Genomic DNA, 26,056 nt, shown 5'->3' with positions numbered 1-26,056 from the left:
ACATCACACAGAATGGTAAATCCATTTTTCTTAACCTGAAGATGACCTAGGAAGGTCGAAACGTTGTTCTCTCCTTATCAGTAAAAGTGTTAATACCCATACCAGCCGTTCTGAGATATAAATCCATTACTAGTCCACTCCAATCGTCCACTCCTCGGAGCCAGATACGCAAATAGTCATAAGGTGATTAGTAAATACAAATAGTCCTCTAACAAATATATTAACGTACATTTTTATTCATTGAAAGTATTCAAGGCCTTAGTACCAGTTGTTGTAATTAATTACAAGTTTTACACTGAAAGGATGCACACTTAACCTTGAGCACCTCTACAATCTTGCCCTTAGGAGCTGTCTCACACATTCAAAGGTTTGACCAAGAGCTTGTCTATTTAACGTGGTCTGTATGCTAGATAATTCGATTAGTGGTCCTCTATGGGTTATCTAGCAGGTTGGTCATAAGTAAATACAAATGTTGGAAACACTGATATCTATTTGATGAGACTTAAGGTGGAATCATGGCACTCTGTAAAGCATTGTCGCCTCCTGTACCACCTTCTGACTTTCTTGCGTTATCAACAAAATATGGGTTTTTCATTGGCACCCTTTTATCTTTTTTTTTTTTAACTTATCCATATATTGGTCTTTTTGTGACATTGGTACTCATGTATCACATTTCTTCTCTCCAATGGCTTTCTGTTTCAAACTTTCCATATGTTTAATATCTCAGAGGTTGGTTCTAAGACATTATCAATTACGTTTAACTAGCATAAAGTAGTTGGTCCTAAGACACTATCAATTACATTTAGCTAGCATAAAGTAGTTGGTTCTAATACACTACTATCAATTACATTTAACTAGCATAAAGTAATAAGTAATAAGACACTATCAATTACCTTTAACTAGCATAAAGTAGTTGGTTTTAAGGCACTATCAATTACATTTAAGTAACAAAGTGCCCTCGTTCCGCTTCGGGGTTAAAAAGCCACCTCATAATTCAAGGGGCCTCAGTGTACAGATAAAGCTCTTCCAATATCCCCAGTTACTTACTTCTATAGATATCACACACAGTTTCAGAAAAAACGCTGCAAGGATTCCTGAGTGTGTTAATAACACAAATGTCCAATGCAGAGTTGCTATTCAGTTCAAGTCTTTAATACAATACTTAACTTCATGTCATCACATAGTACTTAAGTAACACAGTTTAGATTGTGACACAAAATTGAAATAAAGATGCAAAACTAATATTTTTATAAGTCAGAATTGTTATTTTTTCCTCAACGTCACTGTTTTAACACAGCAAATATAAAAATAAAAACAGCCCTACAATAAAATGCACAATGCTAAACAGTTGATTTTGTCTAATGAAGCCCAGAAATTGAAGACTTATATTCATCCATTTCCATAAAGCTCGCGTTGAACAAAATCTTTTGTTATTATTTTACATACTTATAGGTATTAAGTTCAAATTCTGATCCGTGTGTAGATTACAATCATTGCAACAGCGTAGGAAGAAGTTGCAAAGTGGAAGTGCTTGTCTAGACATGCAGATTTTATAATGATAGACTGAACGCTCAAGGAGCTGTTTTTTGAAGTTCCCGTGTTGCCATAGACAGCTCAATCTACGAAAGTTTTTGAGGGACCTGCTTCATTATTGTATTACAATAGCATTTCAGGATTTATAACGTCATGTGTGGTAACGCCACTGAAAAACTATGTAATACTAAGAATACTCCCAGGCCAGTAACACCTTAAGCTAGTATTGTGGACAGGGTCCTGTATATGTTATAGACACCTTGTTAAATCAGAATGCCAACCTGCAGCACTCTCAAAACAATTATTTATTTTTGAATTTCGCACAAAGCTAGGCGTCCCTAATTTCGCAATGTAAGGCTCCAGGGAAGACAGCTAGTCATCACGATCTAACCGCCAACTCTTAGACTACTCTTTTACCAATGAATAGTGGAACTGACCGTCACATAACAGTGCCCCCACGGTTGAAAGGGCGAGCATGTTTGGCGTGATGGGGAATTCGAACCCGCGAATCGAGCGCCCTAACCGGTTAACCTGGCCTGTAAACAAAGTGAAAAAAATATTCCATCCTCTTCTGTATACGGGCACTTCATTAATCCAGCTTGCTGTTTTAATTCGTGTTCAAGTAACTCCTTCCAAAGTTCTGGAGCCGCCAGGGCCAAACTTGGCAAGCGGACTCGGGGTGACCTTATCTACACAACATACCTCCCTACCAAAGGGAGACTAAAACGTGCTCCGAAGTTCACCCAGACATGAAAGTCTAAGAGTCGTTGAACTCGAAGCATTTGGGCTTATACTTTATGTTGTATTAAGTAATAGTGTTAACATTATATAGTCGTTTCTCATAGACACGTTGTCAAAATAAGAAATAAACCAACTAGCTACGTCACCGTCCCACGCTTCATGCGAACAACTACATTCGCGTGGTACTCTTAACAAAACACGAACCGAATTCTGAAGTGAATTGGAAATTCAATCAGCTATTATCAACATTTTAACAAGTATGATTTGCCTTGAAAAACAATAATTCCTACAACCGGTGAAAAAAAGTTTTCAATTTCCCACGATCATACTTGCTGGCCATTTCGTTACTGATCAAACTACACAAGGGGCTACTTTTCGTTCACCACGATAAATAACAAACACTAGTTTAACACTCCTACGAAAAGTGGGGCCTAATAGGCCCCAGAGCAACTTGAAAGGTTATTAATATTAGGCTAATAATTTTGTATTTAAATGAAATTGCCATTTAAATCCATTAATGAATGGATTAACGAGATTCCCACTGTCCCTATCTACTATCTAGCGAAACCACAGCCAGGGGAACGGGCTTGGAGAAATCAGGACTAGAAACGTCTTTTCGTAGGAGTGTTAACACAAACACGACAAACCTGAAACGTAATATTGCGTACAACAACGAGACTTGTGAAACAATAGCTTGGAAAGTACATTAACTACAGCTAATCACACTCGGTAAGACATTTCAAATACAGTCTAAATTCTCCTTATATACGTACAAGCACACAGGACTCTGAACATACGTAATCATTCATTTTCACGTTTTTTACCTGAAAAAAAAATGAAACCGTTTGACCAATAACAACTTAATGCTATCATAACACTCATTTGGTCTTCAGCCTCTGGCGTGCGCATTGCGTAAATCCTCCCAGTCCAACAACAGCAATAATCTAAAGCTCGAATTTCCTAGACTGTAGAAAATAACAAAAATTCGTCATAATAAAATAAAATAATGGAAGCATCTCATCCCTACGTATAAAATAGCTGAGAGCACAACTAGTCAACAGTAATCCATATTGTGTCGACAACGATGGTTGTTGTTGTTGTTGTTTTGAATTAAGCACAAAGCTACACAATGGGCTCTCTGTGCTGTGCCCACCACGGGTATCGAAACCCGGTTTTTAGCGTTGCAAGTCCGCAGACATACCGCTGAGCCACTGGGGGGTAAACATTATAACGCACCCAGGGCTGAAAGTGTGAGCGTGTTTGGTATGACAGGGATTCGAACCCGCGATCCTCAGACTACGACTCGAGCGCCTTAACCACCTGGCAATGCCAGGCCCACAACGATGGACGGGTTACATTCACTATACTACGCCTTTCATTACATTATAACAGTCTTTCTAGTTCCTGAATAGTGACAACTGCTGGATGCTTTGGTTACAACAGAGGTCGTCAGATCGTTTTTTGTCAAATACTTATTTCCCATACGATGTCCTTGTACGTAGAGTACTACAGATGTGATTTATATTATACGTTAATTTATTTCTGTACGTTAAGTACCCTGCACAATGAAAGAACGTAGTGTTGGGGGAAAAGTTTGGTATTTGAAACTGAAACCACAGTGAGTCAGATTTTCAATGGTAAAAGCTGTTGTTTAACTTATTAAATCAAAGGTAGACATCGTGTACCCAACTACTCGACTTCTGGTGAAAGACAGATTCCGTCTGGTAGAACTGCAATAATCGAAGGTTTGTAAATGTATATAATGACATGAAACTACAGCTGTGTGGAAATAAAGACAGCGTATCTAAAGTTTCCATTAGTTCTGATACGAATAAAACTGAAATGTTTGGAGGTAACATGTTCCTGATATTACAGATTTTTGATAAACATTTTCCCCACTATTTATTTAATTATTCGCTATACAAGTTAACTGTAGGTGGAAAATTACGCTCTGCATTAGTGAAACTTCATAAATAAAAGTCGTGCATAGCGGTTATTCGAGTTATGCTTAGCTTGTAAAGTAAGAGTTATTTTTGGTATTTTGGCTCTGCACTATTTTGGCCCCGGGACCATTAACAACAAGGTCATCCACCTGCACAGGTACTATATTACACTCCAGCAAGTTCACCCTACCTTTCACATTGGAACAATACTCTGCCGTGACAACGAGACAATGGCGGGAAATCGCACATGCAAGCAAGCAGGTATCCATGTTGTAACTTGCGCAAGTTGCTGTCAGTAGGTGATGGACCAGTTGGGTGCGTGAAACGAAAGTAAAAACGTGCGAGTCTCTTAAGAAGACAGAACATACGTGCTGTACTTACAAAATGTCAGAGAGGAATATTTGCACAAACTTCCACAGCAAGATAGGATGTGTAATCATTTTTGTTGTGTAACATCCTATCACAAAGTTTTTCAAAGAAAGATGTGGCTGTGGCCAGTCAGACTACGACATTTAACCCTGTGTTGTTGCCCGAACTACTGCCCTAATAAAACATTCTCAAATTTCTCAAACCTGACTATTATAGTCTGGAACCAATAAATATATATATATATAATTATTTATGGATTTTAAACCTGTTTTCAATCACCATATAGCAATAAAAATTACATTTAGGTGTATACATAATATTACGACAGTGCGCCTAATTTATTATATTACAAATTTATTTCCATTTCACCAAAGAAAGAATTGAAAATACAACACGACAACCGTCTTCTACCATGATAAAATGATGGTATCTTCCAAAGTCAGTACCATCCATCTGTGGCATTGACACCTTTCAGACCAATGTGACCAAAATTTAAGTTTATAATATTCTGTATTAGGTACAAAGGCTAAAGTTTCCAATTTAACAATGATTCCACGATTTACTTTCCACTGCAATAACATAAATCTGACATACAGTAACTTCACAATTACCATCTATTTTAGGCAAGATGGGAGATTTGTTTGAATTTTACAATCATGATTAATAACAAGTCTCACAATTAAAGTATCAATCTCGCCACAAACTTCTTAATAATAGACGCTGAAACAGTATCACGCTTTTCTAACGTGAAGCCTTAACCGATTGCATTTCATATCAAGTTTTAGTAAATAAAACACCGTTACCAGTTTCTAGTACAATACAACATTCTGAAAGCACGTGGTAAACTATACTTGTGATTGTTTATCAAACGCCAGTTTAGCTACAAGTTGATATCTACATCCGTCACTTTTTTCTTACGAAAATATCAAGCTCTTCAGTTAACACCTGTCTTTAAACAAGTGTAAATGTACGCGAAGAAACTTCGAAACCTCTAATTGTCAACTAATAGCCACGTTAGACCCTAAACAAGAAAGCTAATAATACTACTAATAAAACTAAAAACTTCAATAATGATGTATTACAGTATTGGCATAACTTCAATTACAAACCCATTTTGTTAATCACTTGAACATCAGAATACTTCAGTAATGTAATATGCTCTCCACCACCCAAGAATAAGCTATTCAAAGTCTCCGTCTGGTTAAACTTAGAAACAAGTTTTGAAACTTTAAATCGTATCTATTCTACTACACGGATACAGGCACCTTATACAGGCTAAATGTCTAGTTCACAGTTCCTCTAGGAATTAAGCATTACCGACCGTACGTTTGAATTATTGACAAGAGGAAAGGCAGCCAGTCAGTAGAACCTGCTATAGTAAGAACTAAGTCTTTTATAACACATCCACAACCGAAAATGAAAAGCATATTCTTGGGAACCACGTCTCAAACTGCGGACCTTTCGACCCGTCGCCCTGCACGCTAACCTCTAAGCCATGCTCGGTCCGTTACAAAGAGATACAACTTTATTTTTATAATGTTTCAAAAAATGTACCACAATCGCACATGCAATTATATCAGTAATTCTACACTAAGGTGATATCTGTGAACGTTGGAAACAACATGCTAAATGTGGTTTTGTGGATTCGTCACCCTCGAGATTAAAAAATTCACACGTTAGCAGATTTCAACTAAACACAAAATTTCTGACGTAAAACAAATATTTCAGTTATTTTGTTACCTAAGCCTAAAATACATGTATCTTTATATCTTATATGCTTACCTGTTTTGATCTAGTGATTTTTCGAAGGCGTTGTTTAATTTTAGTACGAGGCTGTACTGTTTGACACCGCTTCTTGACTGGCTTAGTTTGATGCTAGAAGAGCAAAATAATACAAATTATCACGCGCAGTACGGACATCATGGTTTAAAATAAATATCAACATATACGTTTTCTTTCTTTTTTTAATTAATTGCTTTTTCATGTTCAGATATAAGAGTGCAACCATTAAATAGAAAAATTAAAACTGCATTAGAAAAAGAAATATACATGAACGCCGCGTAATTGGTTACTTTAATACCACTAGACGCAGGGCTGACGAGAGGGGGCAGTTGCCCCGGAATCTGGGGTCTGTTGAGAGCCCAAAACTTAGTGTAAATGCATACTACTTAATTTTCTAAAATGGCTACTGCTTTTTCATAGGCTCGTGAAAAATTTGTCACCTAAATTTATTTTATGACAAATCAGGAAAAATTAACAAATAGAAGGAAATGGGAGGGGCGATATCACTGACCCCAGGGCATGGGCTGACTCTCGGCGTTCTTGAATACACAAATGCACAGAAAGATACTTTACACTTTCTTGTTTATGAGTGAGTCCAAAGGTGAATCTGCAAGTATACACGTGTAATATTAAATACGCATACAAATACGTGTGCAGAAATATACACGTTTATACTTATAAATCGTATGTCCAGCAAGACAAGACGTTGAACCACTTTTCCCCAAACTGTTCCCGTACTATACGTAACTTGGTTAGCTCACCTACTATTCTGTCATCATACAATATTGCATTTTCTAGTTAACGAGAAAGCCATACAACAATAAACAAGCACCCGACAACACCCTTTTTCCGGCTAGTCACCATCTAGTGGAGGTAAAGAAAACTAAACATTTATAGGATTTAAATTTGATCAATATAAAATTGTGTTAACTTATAATAATTATTTTCATGTATTTTTAAATGTTTTTCTTGTACAGCATTTTTCTGTGTGGAATCACAAGTGTTCATTAAATAACAGATTGACTTCTTTGGTTGGTTGTTACATTAACTTAATACATTTGCATGTGAACACGTAACCAGAGAATGCAATAAAAATGAGCTGTTACATACGAACTAATAAACAACGTAAAAGAAAACCTAGCGGATCTTAACCACAGTCCAGACAACTGTTACGAATTTATAGAAAATTTGGGAAAAATAAAGACAATTATTTCTAGCAGTCATTACATACAAGTTAGCATTCGTTCTTGCTTCTTATTGACAACTACTTTCTTCGTTTAATCTTTTATTACATCGTTTATCCGTTATTATAAAAAGCAGAAAACAAAAAAGAAACAAAGCTCAAACGTCATTTCCTGTCAGTGTCCATATACCTGCAATTAAAGTCAGTTCAGATATACTTTACTTCAATATCCGATCACGATACTTGCGCACTGTTTCTTTACTGTAAATTCAGTTGAACACAAACTGTTTATTAAACACAAAACTACCTACACAACGGACCTTTTGTGCTGTACCCATAGCAGGTGTATCAAGCCCCGAGTCTGAGCGTCATAAGTCCACAGACTTACCGCTGAGTTTCTGAACACAAAACACATTTCAGTCAAAAAATTATAAAAAAAAATATATATAGAAAATACACATATCGTTACACTCGTAAATGCAATTAATATAATTTTTATTTAAATTGTAAGAAAATAAGCAAATATTTTATATTCACGGTGAAAACACATTCAATTTGGGTTTAGAACAATCACGTGCGCTTTTTAATATATTATGCTTTCATGGTAAAGTTATAGCCAATGGCCACAAATTATACATATATACACTCACATACACTACCTGATCTACGTACGCCATCTGAAAACAATCAATAAACAGTACGTGATAGCTTGTGGGGCAAATTTTCTATGTGTGAAGGCGGTTAACACGATAGGCTTTATCAGAACAAGTTATGTCCCAAGTTTAAAAATGATATTAATAGTTGACGATAAAGAATTATCATAACCCTATATTCTAAACAATGGAGAGCAAGTAATTGAGAAAATGCTAAGAAATGCAGATTTTCCCTATCGGTTCAGAGAAGATGAGGCTTAGATTAAAGTACTAGGCATATCCTATCACTCAAATATCAACTGCAGTTACGAAAAATGTTCGTCTCTGCCAGTCGATCACTTTCACACAATAAAGATCTATCAACTGATTGTTTAACATTTCGCTCAAAATAGGTCGTGGGAAATATCCAGACAAGCCACTATACATGCAAAAACAGCTCGTTTGGGTTGAAAAAATATTTTACGTAGAAGAGTGAACAACGTTTCGACCTTCTTCGGTCATCGTCAGGTTCACAAAAAAAGAGGTAACTGACCGGAAGCTGACCACATGTTTGAAAGGGGTTGTGTAACTGTGTGTCGAAATGTAGAGGGCGGTATTAGATGTTTGAATATATAATTTTATTTATTTATTATATTAATATAGGTATAAAGGCGTTCCTTTATATTGGTTTATTTTGGGTTTAAGTTGTTGTATAAGTAAGGCTTCTTTCATTTTGCGTTTGTTTATGTTTGTTTCTTTATTTAGTATTTGAGTGTTTTCTATGGTTATGTTGTGTTTATTTAACTTGTAGTGTTCGAAAACGTATGAAAGTGACTTTTTATGTTCTTTGAATCTGGTTTCCATTTTGCTACTTGTTTCTCCAATATAGAAGTCGTGGCAGTTATCACATTGTATTTTATAAATAATGTTGGTGTGGTGTTTGTCAGTGTAGTTTTTACACAATATAGACCTAAGTTTTGTGCCTGGTTTTTGAATAAATTTGGTATTAACTGGAATGTCATATTTTGTTACTAGTTTTTGCCAAATGTTGGTTATATGTCTGCTGATGTCGGGAATATATGGTATGCAGCAGTATATGGTTTCGTGATTTTTTTTTTATTCGTGAGATGTATTTACTTTTGTTGGTTGATTTTGCTTCCTGTCTGGGTGTGTGCGTATAATGTTTTCTACGGTTTGTGGAGAAAACTTATTGATGTTGAAGTATTGTTTTGTCTAATTCATCGTTAATTTTATCTGGTGAGCATAGTTTTATGGCTGTGTTTATTTGGTTTCTTAGAATGTTGAGTTTTTGTTTTGTTTCATGTGCTGAGTCCCAAGGAATGTATAATCCAGTATGGGTGATTTTTCGGTGGATTTGTGTTTTAAATTGTGTGTCTGTTATTGTAATTTTGAGGTTAAGAAAAGATATTCGATTGCTTTCTTCCTGTTCACATGTGAAGTTAATGTTGGGATGTATAGAGTTAATGTGATTGAAAAAATTAAGTATGTGTTCTGTAAATGTGATTCCCGCAACCGTGTCATCCACATATCTGTACCAGTATAGTGGTGGATGTAATGCTGTGTTAATTGATTGTGTTTCAACTTGTGTCATAAAAATATTGGCTAGAACTGGTGATACTGGGTTGCCCATGCTTAGGTCATTTGTTTGTATATAGTTGTGGTTGTTCAACATGAAGTTTGTCTTTATCGTGGTGAATTCTATGAGGGTTGCTAATTGGTTACTGGGAATATCTATAGTTGGGTTAGGGTCTCGGATATAGGGTTCTAAGGCTATCTTGCAGGCTTCAGTGGTTAAAACTTCTGTAAAGAGGGATATAACATCGAAACTGGCCATTAAGGCTTTATGATTAAGTTGATTTAGATTAGACTTGAAATTAAAAGAGTCTTTGATGAATGAGCTGGCTGATGTTACATATTTAGAGAATGCCCATGCTATGTATTTACCAAGATTGTAATTAAACGATTCATATGTGGACATTGTTGGTCGTAATGGACAATCTGGTTTACGAAGTTTGGGGATGCCGTATATTTGTGGTGTGCGTGAGTCGGTTTTACGTGGGTAGGAATAAAGTGTTTGAGAAATTGTGTTGGCTTTTTTCAAGCACTCGTCATCTGCTATACAGATATCGTAAGAAATAAAATAATCGGTCACTAGTGTTATATAACCTTAACAAAATCAAAATAACAGTAACTACAGATATGATCTCTAAATGTCATTATATAGGTTGTTCTTATCAGACTGTAAAAGCATGCAACCAAAACCTCTATGAAGAGTTTTGTGGAGACAAGTAAGAAAAATATTTACCCATAAAATGACTAGAAACAATAAGGGATTTTTTTTAATAATCAAAGCAATGTCATTACGGCACACTGAAGAATGATAACAGAAACATAAACAAAAAATCTTGGCGTATAATTTATTTTGTTTGTTTTGGAATTTTGAGCAAAGCAACAAACACGACGGTTATCTGCGATAGCCTCCCCTACGTTTAGCAGCGATAGCCAACAACGTCCACACTCAACTTTTGAGCAACTCTGTTTTTAATCAACGAATAGTGGGATTAACTGTAACATAATAATACTCCCATGACTGAAAGAGTGAGCATGTTCGGCGATGGGAATTCGAACCCGTGAGGATTCATAATGCGAGTCGAGAGCCTTAACCACCTGGCTCTCTCTCTCTTGTACGGATTTGGGTATAAAGATCCGGAAGGGTCAGGTTCATACTGACCTCTGCGTCTGATGCTTATGGAAGTTTTCACCGATACATTACCAACGAAACAGACCCTATAGTGTAACCACCAAGCCTTAGGCCTTATTCACGATCTCAAATGTACCGCCAGCTCAAAACGAGGTAACAACTGCTGCAGTGTTACTGTAAGCGCTGCGAGTGGTATGAATGAAATCACTCAGCGTGACCTTTGGCACACCTTTGGTTCAACTTCAGCGTTGTACCTGTATCTCCCGCAGATGTTATCGAAGGCTTAATCGGCAAACAAAAGGACGGTCAAAGTGACATCAAGCAGGGCGCAATATTTTCTTAGCGGGCTACATTTACGAGGTTCAAGATAAGTTTCATTGCCAATCGGTTCCACAATGATTAAAACAATGTTGACACTAGATACGATGCCAATTCTTTAGGCAGAGATTTTTGTATTTTAGATCAACGATGTGCTCAAATGGTCTTTACTACAGACACGAGTCAAAAGGTTATCGTTGGTAACGTTGTATATATAATATCGACTCAGTCTGTAAAAAACTTACCTTAGGTCGATGAACTTTTCTATGAATGTGGCCTAACGCGAATCGGTAACCATGGTGATAAGATGTCAACAGTAACTATCCTACACATTACCATCCAAAATGTCTATATTAAATAGGCCTAGAAAGCTTGTTGCCTTTATATATGTGCACATGAAAGTTAAATTTGGACAAATGAGGTTTTAAAAATATAATTAAACCTGTGAAAAATCTGAAACGCCAACCACTAAGCCACCTATACATTTACTGTTTGAGTAACAGTAGGCCTAGATCTATTAAATTAGTATTGATATAAGTTATACTATGATAGAATCAAACTTATATCCAAGTGACAGACACAGATATATGTAATCAGTCCTTAAAAACGATGTAACAAAGGCACATACCAAATACATCTAGGCAAACAAACAATGTATTTTAGGCCTATGTCTGAAAACCCACGTTGCTATTGGCCCAGAATTAATACATAGGGAGAAACTTAGCATCATTTGGCTAGATCAACAATAAATTGTCTAACACAGAGTAAGACAAGGATAGTTTAAAACGGCATGTTTGACAGTAATATTAAATAGTATGTTATGCATGAAAAATAATGAATAATTTCAAATAAACACATTACCATATTTTTTATACATGTAGGCATATGTTTAGCATTCGATCTATATAAACACTGAAAATCACTGATAGCAAAGCCACAAGTTAGCGCTCATATACAACTAACTACCTTACCTTGAAATATGGATCTTTAACTATTAATAGTCACAATTTATTTCTTCATTAAGTCTTTACTTGGCTGTAAATGGCGGAAAGATACGTTTCTCATGTCGCTTGACAATTATTTATCTTTATAACGCCAGTCATTGCTGTAATTCAACACCGAGAAATAGGCCATGTTGTTAGCACTAGCAGCGACAGCCTCGCTTTGAAGTAGTAATGACGAAAGCATGATATGGCCTATCACCAGGTAGAGTTAACTTTGTACTGGTAACTCTAGAAAGTAACAGGTTAGCAGTATTCGCTACTCTTAACCGAACAGCGGAAATCATATTTATAAAGTTGAAATTGTCGATTACGCATATTAGTACTTAACGGGCTCGAACCTTTCTTTCCACAGCCCTGCACGTTAACCCGTAGGCTGTTTGTCTAAAAAGGGGTCGCATTAAAAGTTTTGGTAAATCCCAATATTTAAAAAAAAAAATCAACTTCTAACATAAATCAAATTTGTATATTCAATGAAGTACATTCAACGTTTCATGATTAGCACATTTTAATGCCAAAGTGAGAAACAGTAATTCCATAGTGTGAAAATATTTTAAAATGTAATTCCATGTCTGTTCTAAATTAGCAACGATAGGTAGATTTCTTCGTTCATAATAACAACTTCTAGCTTTTCATAAGAACTAGGTGTCGCATTTCTAATCAATTTCGAAGTGTTCTCATTTTTGCGAACCAGTAAAAAGGTGCATTCTAAACTAAGGTATTACACCAGGATGGTAATATTTTAGTTTCGACCAAAAAACTTACTAAACTGGCACTTCTTTTAAACTGTGTGTAAGTTCGTGTGTTTATAGAGATGAAATTAAGTGAAACTGTAAAAATACTTGAAATACTTTCCATTACAAATGTCAACACCACACATTTGTTCTCGTTTCGACTATAAACGCGGACACGCGAGCAACGTCCTATGAGGTGCTCAAGAAGCACGTTCACAGGATAATCTCATTTCTCCAGAACTTTGAACTGCGTAATGTGCGTATAACGGCGACGAAAACACAACGTACCAATCGGCAAATGAAAAGTAGGCCTAATGCTGAGACTAGCAGCAAGTCATTACCTGGCGTCGCTTAGCAACAAGAGTTACGTCGTTGTCAAATTACCAGTGTTATTTCATTAGGTGCCAAGTAAACCAACTATTTAGAAACAAACAAGTAAGAAATTACGCACGTTATATGAATCAACACTAAAGCTGCTATTAGTAACAAGTATAAAATGGAATATGCAAAACCGTACTCATTTAGTTTAAATTTAATAAAAATTTAGCATATGTAAATATTATATAAAAGTCAAATTATTTCACCCTGTGACTGTAAGTACATCCATATCAGCTCACGGTCATCTAAGTACAATTTTATTCATATAAATAAATAAGCTTTTATATATTTACATAAATGTTATAAGAAAATATATTACTGTTCATTATGGTACGACATCTGCGTCTTCCTTTGAAACATGCCAGTTACTCGTAGTTAAGACGACAATTATTATCAATTGTTATTGTGTATTTTAACAATTCTTCCGATGGAGGTAAACACATAATTAGTTTCGTGTTTTGTTTTTTATTCTACATTGAACTGATCACGGTTATTACGTCAAATAGGTTCTAGCCTTAGTAACCGATATGTCAGGCTACAAACCATTAATGTAATCAGTTTATGAACTGGTTACATACTGGAGTAGGAAAGCTTGTACATCCCACACTGTTTAATAATTTAATTAAGGCTTAAATTAGATGATTATTTTATTGCAAATTTGCGAAAAATTAAAAAAATATATGCATTAATTTGACACGACATTTTCAACTCACCAATATTTCCTAAACTGTCATGCAACTTACTACCTCTTTGTTACTTAAGTAACTGAGGTGAGGCGAAACATACTTATTTTATTTTTGTACTTGTTTGGTATGGGGCAACGGCTTCTAGAAGCGCGTGGTCTCAAGCGGTCGCTTGTCCGGCTCCTTAAGGCCAAATACTGCTTGTAACTAACATGAGACGAAAAACTAGTTTCGATGAAATGAGAGCAGTCATGCGGGGTTGAAACAAACAAAGAAAAGCACTTCAAGCGTCCTACGACAAATGTTTCTAATCTATTTCAATACGTCTAATCCACTCTCGAAAATTCAGTTGAAGTGCTAAAGGCAATACATTTTGGAGTGAAACTTCACCTCAATGTAATTACATATCTGGATGCGTAAACTATCGTACAGGTAGTAACATCAGGAGTAAGATACCAAAAACTGATGAGGTTACAAACAATTTATTCACCTAGAATCAGGGTAATGTCTACGAATGATCTGTATCCTGATGTATGCTTGCATTGCGTATTTCAGTATAGTAGTAATTATTAATACAGAAACTTCACGCTGTCATGATTAACAACACAACACAGATACTAATATTCAAAAACACACAACAATCCGTTACTTTTTATTCTAAAAAAACTATTGTAAATATAACCATACATTCATCTTCTGGTTATCTATGTCAAGAAATCTGTAATGCTAGCTTCGAGAAAAAAAATGAATAGACATTTTAACTATGATAAACGATAGGCTTAAGGTAATGCAGACTACAAACACGCGATAGCTTGTGTTTGTGTTTTCTTGTAGCAAAGCCACATCGGGCTATCTGCGGAGTCCACCGAGGGGAATCGAACCCCTGATTTTAGCGTTGTAAATCCATAGACATACGCGACAGCCTAGTATACAAGTTTCTGAACAATATCACGTGAGTATCAAATCACGTTAGAAGAATCTTTACATAATTTAAACATAGGACAAGCTTTGCAAGAACAAAAAAATACACCACTATTTAAAGTCTAAAATGCTACGTAAAAACAATTTCTGACAAATTGTCAGTTAACAAAGATCTCCTCACACCTATAAAATGTGCATTTTTTTCTCCCACTAATAGTCATTTTCTAACGTGTTAAGGCCTAGAATGGACTTGTGATTAGGACTCTCAACTCACAACATGCGGGTTCGAATCCCTGTCACACTGAACATGATTGCTCTTTCAGTCATGGAGACGTTATATAGTGATGATCAATCCAACTATTTGTTGGTAAAAAACGCATCCCACGAGTTACCGGTAAGTGGTGTTGACTAGCTGTCTTCTCTCATGAACGCAACCTTGTGTTTAGGCCCAGATCCTTGGCGATGCCACTAAACCTTCATTTCTTTATGACCTTCTTACATGTAAGGCCTTTGTACTTTTTCCTGAAACAATATTCGACGTTACACACGTGCATGTTGTCTGAATTGTGCTTTACGAGTTTTTTTCTTTTCTCCTTCGTTTATAATTTTGGCGATGACAAGAAATAAATCCAGAATCCTAAACATCTGGCCCACTGATTAATCGAAATGAAATCAATACTTTTCACCAAGTTAATAAATATGGGTTTACAGTGGTGAGTAAAAGGAGAATTAAAACACCATAATTTACAGGTCACCCTACGAGAGAACCAGTATGGTTCTCGGTTTGTTACACTGTACATGATTACTGATGAAAGATGGAACTCCTCGAAACTAGCCTATCTCACTGAAAAGAGGAAATCGAAGGACGGACTGAGATTCACTTTCTTTCTCTCAAATTTGTCATTTCAATAACGATATAAAAAATAAGTACCTCGGTCGTTACAGATAAATTGAATAGAAAATATTTTGTTCACTTTTAAACTTATTAATTATTTGGTATTTTTATGAATTTTTTTATACATCATGACTATTATTATTGATGATTATGATAAAATAATTATATGAGAAGAACAAATACGATTGATAAATCTACATAATAATGGGTTTATTCATGCTTCTATTACAGAAATGACGTGTCGCGCATGCGTATTTAGATAGTAAGGTTCTCGCACATGACGAAATACAAGTATTATTATAATGGACTAGGACAGACCCGCAAAACATTTGTGCTCAGATTACTGTCTTTTATCACAACAATGCTTCTTTAAATGAAGGATTACTAGAATAACATAAAAAAACTTCTAATCGTCGACATCGAAATCGTGTTATAATTCTGCAGTCGGTATGCCACAAAAGCATGCGCAGTAAGAATTTTATCCAGAAAAAAAAAAGGAGAAAACCAACTGCTTGCACCACAGAGCTGGAAAACTCAACGAACACATCACTACAACTGCTCGATTAATTGAGAAATGAAAAAAAAAAACCAAAAAACTGAAGAACTGACTGTGCATTAGTAAGAGGAGTGACGGTTTAGCGATTTTCCACATTCTGTAGCTCGGAATGTGGTAATCCATACTATCACACAATATCACGTGGATGGGCCCTACTGGGTTCTTATTTCATATGCCAAATTTTAAGGAAATTTATCAAGAAATACCCGAGATACAACATCTCCAATTATTATTTCCTTCCGTGTTTTCTTCACACCAAACGTACAGGAACATTATTTGATAGAAAAACACAATTTTTATTTTCCAAATTTGGTACGCTGACAGATTTATCCAACCTACAATTAGGGGGTCTCATTTGATGTAATTATAAGTTACGTGTGCAAAGTTTGTCAACAAAAACCGCTTAAATTTAACGAAAATTTTGGCGTATATCACTTGAGCTATTAGCCTAACATTTTTACTACAGCTTCACCTAATAGTAAAAGTGGACAGTTTTTAAGTTTCTTTTGTCACGTGAATTGAAGACGGCTGATTTAAAGCAGCATAGCAATAAGCTAAAATAACGTGCAGATACACAAGTGCCCGGCATGGCCAAGCGTGTTAAGGCGTGCGACTCGTAATCTGAGGGTCGCCAAACATGCTCGCCCTTTCAGCCGTGGGGGCGTTATAATGTGACGATCAATCCCACTATTCGTTGGTAAAAGAGTAGCCCAAGAGTTGGCGGTGGGTGGTGATGACTAGCTGCCTTCCCTCTAGTCTTACACTACTAAATTAGGGACGGCTAGCGTAGATAGCCCTTGAGTAGTTTTGTGCGAAATTCAAATTCAAAAACAAGATACACAAGTATCTGTTAGGCCAAGCATACTTGATTATCGGTTTCTAACTCATGTTTTCAAAAGAATCGTACGGGTGGGCGGTTATTGATTGCCAACTTTTCAGCATATATTTACTAAATTTTATGAAGTAATCATGATTAAAAAACGTTTAGCGTCACGTGATATTAGATTAAGCAATTAGCGTAAATAGATATTCTTGGATGCGACTGAATCGATTACTTGCGGGTAATGACAAGAAACTGTTAATCTAAATACCGTGGCGTTACTATAAACGAAACTATTAATGCTGTTTTAGAGAGAAAACTACCATCGTATATATATTTTTTTAAAATTCTGTTGATTCTACAAAGATCTGTTGTGATCCTAAGGATAATGTTGGTTACTATCGAGCGTCACTTTCATATTTAATGTGGTTTGTTGGTGTGTATTGATTAAAAGTCATGATATCTGATAGAAAACACTTTAAGTGTAAAAAATAGCGTAGCCAAAAAAGGATTCAGTGAACGACTTATAGAAATAAAATCAAAATTGTTGGTCAAACTAGTAGCTACACTTATAATATTGCTAAGAATTTAACAGAAACCATTAATTATTAATTAGCCAGGGTGCGCTTTCGGTTCAATTTGGGGTGTGTCTAATTCCTAACAATTTAATGTAGAAGATCCTGCTGACAAAATATAATTTGTCATCAACATTATTCGTACCTACTCTCCAATTATCTCAAAAGTGAATGTTGAGCTTTGTCTGCGTCCACAGCTTTTCAAACGTAGCGCGTAGCCACCTGAAACGTGGGACAGGCGAACACTCGGATAGATATCACAAATAGTTGTATATTATATACGATTGGTTTAGTTTGTTTTGAATTTCGGGCAAAGCCACATGAGGGCTATGTGCACTAGTCGTCCCTAATTTAGCAGTGTAAGACTAGAGGGAAGGCAGCTAATCATCACCACCCACGGCCAACTCTTGGGCTACTCTTTTACCAACAAATAATGGGATTGATCGTCACTTTATAACGCCCCCACGACTGAAAGGGCGAATATGTTTGGTGTGTCGGGGATTCGAACCCGCGACCCTCGGATTACGAGTCGAGTGCTTTAACCACCTAGCCATGCCAGGCTTATATTTTATACAATGCCGTAATTCTCCTAGTAGGACAAACTTCCGTGTCCTTTTAAAGTACAGATTTACATTTTATAGGAATATTTAAAATTAAAAACTGTCTTCATTTTTGGCCGTTTCATGTCTCACACGAAACGTATAAAATTAACTTTATTTGTGATTGAACAGTTTTATTTCTGACGATTTTTTTATTTTCCTGAAGGAAGGACGAATCTGGATAACTTAATCATACAGATTTTATAATATGCGTGGACACAATAATCGCCATGTTTACGTTTTAACATTTATCTAAAGTAGTTCAGGAGTACTGCGCAAACACTAACACAAAATAACAAAATAATTGGTTCTACTTGGTAAGAGAAGTTTAATACGTCTTTAACCTTTCTGTTTAAACTTTCAAAATGATGCATATTTAAATGAACTATGCGTAAATCTTTGTCTTAAGTAATCACTGTATGACTGTAGCATCATTTCATCTGGTTCAGTACTACAAGTCATGCAGTACATAAGATTGTCAACGATAGTTGTGCAAGTTATCCTAGTTAAAGGTCAGTCTTATGCAACTCAAAAAGGGGATTTTCCCTGTGAGTAAAAAACCAAAAGAGCCAAAAAAACTCGTTTCCTCTGTTTGGTTATAAAAGGTCACCGAACATAGTGCGTACATCAGGAACGAATGCATTTAGGTAAACGTCATTTAAACCATAATTTTCTAAACTAATAACTATAGTACAAACAAAACAAACACGTCATAGTCAACTTGTAACTACACTAACGTAAATTAACTTTCATCACATCGCTTGGTATACGTTAATTTCTACTATAACTCCATAAGTTGTTTCACCCTATTTTATTTTAAACTCAACATACCTGTACGGTATTATAAGACAAGAATAAAAACGTAATACATTTCCTATTATTCTACCTCTATAAAGCCGTACATCACACTTTAAAAAATTCGAGATGGTGTTCCACTAACATTTTTATTCAAACGTTATGAACAGAAAGACGCTGGCCATTACTGACACTCGATTCCAGGTTGTTTTAAATTCTACCAGTAAGAAGTACAGGTCACTTCTGTTCTTCAAAAGCACCAGACTAAGAAAACACGTTATCTCAACAAACATCAGATGGATACGTGAACCCAAATTTACATCAAAAATACACTTAAACCTCGCGTTCACATCAGACGCAAACATATGTGAACCTTACGTTCGCATCACGCAAATGATAATCCTATGTTTGCTCAAAACACATACTTACATTACACATTTGAACCCAAAGTTCATGGAAGGCATACGTTCAACCCTGCATTCACAACTGACATACACACATACAAACACGTGAGCTTAACGTTTACACCAGACACAAACGCGCGCGCTCTATCTTAACGTTCATGTCACACATATATTAACTCAAGAGTTCGCAACAAAAGCACACATTTGAAACTAACGTTCACATCACAGACACTCCAGTGTTAGGTTAAATTTAACTGTTAGGTTTCTCATATGCATAGGTACGTAAGTTTATTAAAAAATTATTAAACTGATTGGAAAAACGAAAAACAAGTACATTAGTTTTATGATGTAAAATGCAATCACTGTGTATACGGTCTTCTTTTAAATCTAGATGAATCAGGAACGGCGAAAACCTTAAATTGCGCGAATGCGAGGGCGCTGTGTATCCATGCAGAAGACAAAACGAAAAATTGATTTCCGATGTGTAGTATGTATGCGTGGCCTGCTTCTACTGGATCAATACAACTTCTCTTACAGAAACAATTTATCAAAAATTACATTGTGCAAAAATAAAGATCGAATGTTACTTTGATAGACACAACCGTACTTGAGAACTCCAGAGTTTAAAATACGGTAACAGCTGCGATCCCGCGTGCAGTGTCAAAATCTCAGTGTGCAAATACAAAATAAAATTATTCGATTTTGTGAACTATACCAAAATATTTGCATCTGCTGAGCCAATCACGACAGAGAGAGAAAAATATCAAAAACTAATACTGTGTCCAGTGTACATATTTTAAACTTTTGTTTTTCGCAGTTGAAAGATAATTTTTTTTTTATTTATTGAATTTTGGGAAAACTACTGTAGGAATATCTATTCAGAAGTGACAAACCAGAGGGAACGTAGCTAGTCAACACCACCCACCGCCAGCTCTTAGGCTACTATTTACAAACGAATAATGAAAGTAACCAAACACGTTGTAACATCTCCACGGTTGAAAGCACAATTCGATGATAAAATTCGAACCCACGAATGGCAAAGTTCAGGTCGAGTGCCCTAACCACCAGGCCTACTAACAAAAACGAAAAAGGTTTAATATTTTAACTTGCAAAAAATTTAACTTTTTCGTACTGAATTATAAGTATAAACTTTAAAACATAGGGTTCTATGAGAAACCTGTTACAGTTTAAGAATATGTAAAGAGGAAGAAAAAAAAATTATATTACGTTTGTTTGTTTTGAATTTTGCGCAAAACCACACCAGGGCTATCTGCGCCAGCCGTCCCTAATCAAACAGTGCAAGATTAGAGGAAAGGCAGTTAATAACCATCACTCACCGCCAACTCTTGAGCTACTCTTTTAACGAATAGTGGAACTGACCGTCATATTATAACGCTCCCACAGTTGAAAGGCCGAGCGTTTTTGTTGTGACGGGAATTCAAACTCGTGACACACAAGTTACTAGTCGAACGACCTAACCACCTAGCCATGTCGGGCCCTTTTAGATTAGAAAAATAAACTGTTTTGGATTCCTGTAAGAATGTTTCACCGAAATAATAAACAAGTTCTTTCTAATTTATAAAAATTTAATTTTTTAGTGCTTGGAAATAGTAAAATCGAACCAGCTTAGTATTTTTGTTCATTTATCTGTACCTGTCTTTCAAAAAACGTCAGGTGCCATTTATAGCCTAAGAATATTAAATCAACAAATCGAACCACTAACTCAACGGTTCACAAGTAAAACTCTATATAACGGTTTCACGTTATCCATACGAGCAAGGGGAATCTTCTATTATTAGTAATGAGCTGCAACACACACGAGAAAGTTGATTAATAAAAGTTTCAAATAATTACAAAATTTATGGTTTATCACTTTCCTTAGTCTAATCAGTATCGTTAACTGAGTTTCTTGATGTTACATAATTTTGTTTTGGTCAAGAATATAAAACACGGCAACTTACCTTCAAGCCATTCAGGCATCTTTCGATGGTTTGTTTACTTTCTTCTCGACCACTGTTTCCTGGTTTCCACTGGACTCCAACCCATTTTCTGTCATTTGTCTTGGTTGTGGGTTTAACAGTTTTTTTCAAGTCTGTTGTGCTCGTGTTTTTGTTGTTATTTGGGGAAGGGGACCCTGACGGCGGACACGACAATAGTTTATGAAGGACAGTGTTTTTCAACAAGCTTTTAGTATTGGTAGTTTTTATTCTATTGTTATTCGATACTAACGAGCTGGTGGTTGTCGTAGTTTCTAGATTTAGGTGACCACCAACTGTCGCCTCTACTGATAAACTGCTTCCTTCAGTGGTCCTAAATATTTTGTTCGTCTGTCTTTCCAAACTGCTTAAGGATGAACTATTGGAAGGTTGGATCGAATTATTTAACAAACAACTTTTGGTTTCAACAGTAGCTCCGGCTGTAGATTGAATCAAAATAGGCGTTTTAGACGTGGCAGTTAGATTGTCAATCATATCTGGACTGTTTTTACTAGCTTGAAGCAAAACTTCCTTCAGTCCTGGAGAGGAAGGTGCTTTAACTATACGCGATTCTATGTTTCCTGATGCAACTGTACACATTGTTTGTGGACTACGAACTTTATTGTAATTTGTAAATTCGGGAAAGTTTTTGCGATATATCATTTTACCGTGTACTTCGGTTTTCTCAGGTTTCAGACCTTCGGCGAATTTCCAAACGGGTATACCACTGAGAGTAGCATTTAGAATCTGATAACGAGTGGATTTGCTGGTATTCTCGTTGGATGAGACTCGATTGAGAAAAATATTGTTCACTTCTGAGGCACTATTGGTTTGTGTATGCAAGGCTGTCTGATGAACTACTGGCTGTGGTAATGAAATTTTCTGGTTATCTGGTATGTGGCTAGATGAACCATTTTCCATCTTCTTCCTATTGACCTCAGCACTGGAAACTTGGTAAAAAGTTTTATCTGGCGAAATCTTTACATCAATCTCAGAACCTATGGTATTCGAAAAATGTGATTTGTTTATCTCATTTGCAGGAGACCGACGAGATGTATGTGGCGATTTGTTTACGTCAGCAACCGGATTTACGTAAGACATATTGTTTGACGCAGGTGGTCTGTTGACCTGAGAACCTAATATTTTATGAGATTTATTGTTTAAAATAGTTGCATTGTTGGTCGTCTCTGTAAAGATAATTGGATCTGAAATAGTGTTCAATAAGGATAATCTGTTTGCCTTAGTGGGCGTGGTAAGATAAGACGTATTAAACAATGGCAGGCCTTGGTGAGATTTATTATTCAACATGTGAATACCACTAGTTTCACTGCATGGTACCTGATGACAGAAGTTATTTGTCGAACCTCTTTTGCCATCCTCTGCATGAGAAAATGCATAAGATGTGTTGGTAGATGATACTGTTCTATTTACATCAACATTTGGGCTTCCATAACTTGTGTTATTGGCGGTACGGCCTGGGTTCCGATCAGGTTCTCTGTTTAATATAGCCATGCTGGCAGCCTTCATATTTGAGACTGGAGAAGCTGTATTCGATACAGATACATTATTGGCTTGTATTTGAGTTACATGACGTGATGTTAGGTTTGACACAGGTATGATATTTACGTCGGTGCTTTGCACTTGAAAAAATGATGGTTGTAATAACGCCTCACTGTTTGTACTGGCACGCAAGTTTTGGTGAGATAAAGAGCTTAAAGGCGCATTGCTAACATTATCTTCACGATAAGGAACTTTATCATAAGCAAGGCTAGGCAAAGATCTATTGCTGACTTCACTCTGAAGCACCTGATGATGTTTAGGGTTTGGCAAGGGTCCACTAGTTGTTTTGATATGGGAAACCTGATGATAGACAGGGCCTAATAATGAACCACAGTTTATTTGAGATTGAGAAACGCGTTGTTGTGCACAGCTTAACAAGGATCCACTGCTTTCTTCAACACGAAGGACCTGATGGTGGACAGAACCTAATGAAGGTCCATTATTTTTTTCGGTAAATGAGACCTGCTGAGGTAAACGTTTTAAAAAAGTTTTATTTGCTTCAGTATATATAGCTTGAGGATGGACGGGGCTTATCAAAGATCTGCTATTTGCTTCAATGCCAGGAAGCTGATAATGAACAGTTTTCAATAAAGGTGCGCTATTTTTATCAATATTTAAAGGCTGGCGAGATAAGGGGCGTAATAATGACGTATTGTCTTGTTCGATACAAGATACAGCATCTGTTTTCTGATTCGTTAAAATCTCGTTTTGTAAACTTACATCTGAGGTGTCTATGTGTGTGACCTGACCAGACACACTGTTGAACATAGGTGGGTTTGATATTCTAGTTGATCTATACAGATTTTGTGCTGAATCGGGCACTAGGGTTCCACTGCTAGTATTTACTTGTGTGTAAGAGGAGGCACCAAACACCAACGATTTATCATTTTTCTCAGCATACACATTTTGCCGATATAAATCGTGAGTTTCAGAAGGTAAAAGCAGAGAACTGGAACTCCCAACTCCAAACATTGACTGAGATGTAGTAACAAAAGACAAATTGTTACGTTCTACAGATGAAACTTGGAGTGAATGTTCATCCAACAAGCTATTCTTTTTACCCTCTGCGTCTACAGATGAAACTTGGAGTGAATGTTCATCCAACAAGCTATTCTTTTTACCCTCTGCGTCCGTGATGTGACTAAACATTTTGTTTGATTTAGGTTGTAAATTTTCGGTTTTGCAAAGTAATGCATTATCTGGTGATGAACCGACTCCAATAAGCGATAGAGTTGACTCATTTTTATCAAATTCTTGAGTATGGTTTATTTCTCGAGACGTATGATGAACGCTGTCGTTCAATGAATTAGAAAAGGCAGCCAACTTTATACTACGACATGCCTCTTCTTGGGGTATATTATTTACTTTAACGTCGAGTTCTCCCTGTCCCTTTTGCAAGTTCTTGGACAAATATAAATATTTCGGATCTCTGGTCAAATAATAATTTGTTTCACATTTTTTCTCCATATTATGGGCAACTGTCACTTTCAGCGAAGGGCAACTAGTGTTATTTAGCATTCCTGTTTGCTTTGTGGCTGCTATGGTTACCACAGCCGCTGTAAGAGCGGGGGGATCAGGATATAGTATAACATTCGCTTGACTGTCATTCTCAGAAGATTTATTCCCACAGAATGCTACTAGACGTGGCATTTTGGGGCCTCTGATACTGGCTTCATTATCTTCAGTGCTGCAATGGCGTTTGATTGATATATCACAATGATCGGTGGTTACAGCATACAGCTGTGTAACCGTGGGTTCAACGTTTACTTTGCTTTCTTGACTAACATGTATAGGTTCGGGTTCGTCATCGATAACTATAACTTCATTCACAGTGTTTTTACTATTTCTGAAGCAAGTCCTTGCAGGCAAAGCTGGTGGAAGCTTATCTCCAACGTTTCCGTTTTGCATACTTCGTTGTCCTTTACACATTTCTTGGGACGACTGGACCAGACTGAACTGTGATCGCATGTCATCTTCTAGCCTAGCTAGTCCTCCTAAACTGGAATAATACGACTTCACGGAGAGTCCAACAGCGTGGCTCTCTACGGAATTGCAATTCCTTTCCTTGATCAAACCGTTCCAGGAATTGTGACTTCTCGTGTCTGAGGACGAAGTTCGACAAGCGAGATGGTTTTGACTCTGGTTCGTTCCGATAGCAGGTAGTGACCGTGAAGTGTGTGAACTCTTAATATACGGAAAACGTTGAGATGATCCAGTAAAAGATGGAACGGTCCCATTGTGCGAGTCTCCATCGTATCTGGTAGCTACAAAATGTTCTCTGACGTCGTAGCCCCGAGTGCTAATCGTCGGAGATGCATTTATAACGTGGTATGGAGCTTGCCTGTATGGAGCATTAGTAACCAGACAAGCGTCTGTTGGGGTCGATCTATGTACAGGAAGGTGTGTGTATGGACCTACATAGGGTGGGACACTTGCTGCTGAACGTGGCTCTCCATTTTCTAGAAAACTGACTTTCCCACTTGAGGGACGTCCACCCAAGTCTGGGGATAGAGGACCTTTTCTAGAACACAATAACGTAGATGTGGGCATAACGTTAACTGCGCTGTTACCTGTGTATCCTTCTCCGTGAGGCCGGAAGTTTAAGTGAATAGAAGAAGGGTCAGTGACAGGTGATGAAATTTTAGTCCGACTTAATCCCGACGTGCATAGCGCAGCTAGCTTCATGGAGCGAGACGGTTGCTTCACAGAGAGGTCGAGAGGAATATTTCGTTCCCGTCCAGTGGTTGTCATGGGTACATCCACTGAAGTAGCTGTCCGAGAGTCACACGGATGGACAGAAGTGACAAAACTTTGATAGTACATCTTGAAGGAGCTGGTTTGCCTGCGGGAAAAATAATAAGTATATTAAGTGGCTATGAAAATGAGTCTACAAATCGATTGAAATTAAGAAACGTTTTCCTCCTAACAACTATCCT

General features: G+C 36.6%; 1 protein-coding gene across 5 annotated transcripts in view; it reads right to left on the bottom strand.

Annotated features, from left to right (window-relative positions):
• LOC143240344 (uncharacterized) overlaps positions 1-26,056 on the bottom strand; it is a 96,559-nt gene that overhangs the window by 26,606 nt on the left and 43,897 nt on the right. For all 5 annotated transcript variants that reach the window (XM_076482614.1, XM_076482618.1, XM_076482615.1 and 2 more), the window contains 2 exons: positions 21,546-25,962; positions 6,369-6,461 (listed from right to left, as the gene is read on the bottom strand). In XM_076482614.1, coding sequence (XP_076338729.1) covers positions 6,369-6,461; positions 21,546-25,962 — 4,510 coding nt within the window. The remainder of the gene's footprint in view (positions 1-6,368; positions 6,462-21,545; positions 25,963-26,056) is intronic.

This window comes from Tachypleus tridentatus, chromosome 13 (genome assembly GCF_004210375.1).
Source record: "Tachypleus tridentatus isolate NWPU-2018 chromosome 13, ASM421037v1, whole genome shotgun sequence".
NCBI lineage: Eukaryota > Metazoa > Arthropoda > Merostomata > Xiphosura > Limulidae > Tachypleus > Tachypleus tridentatus.
The sequence above is the reverse complement of the archived record's forward strand: the minus strand, read 5'-3'. Positions and strand labels throughout refer to the sequence as shown.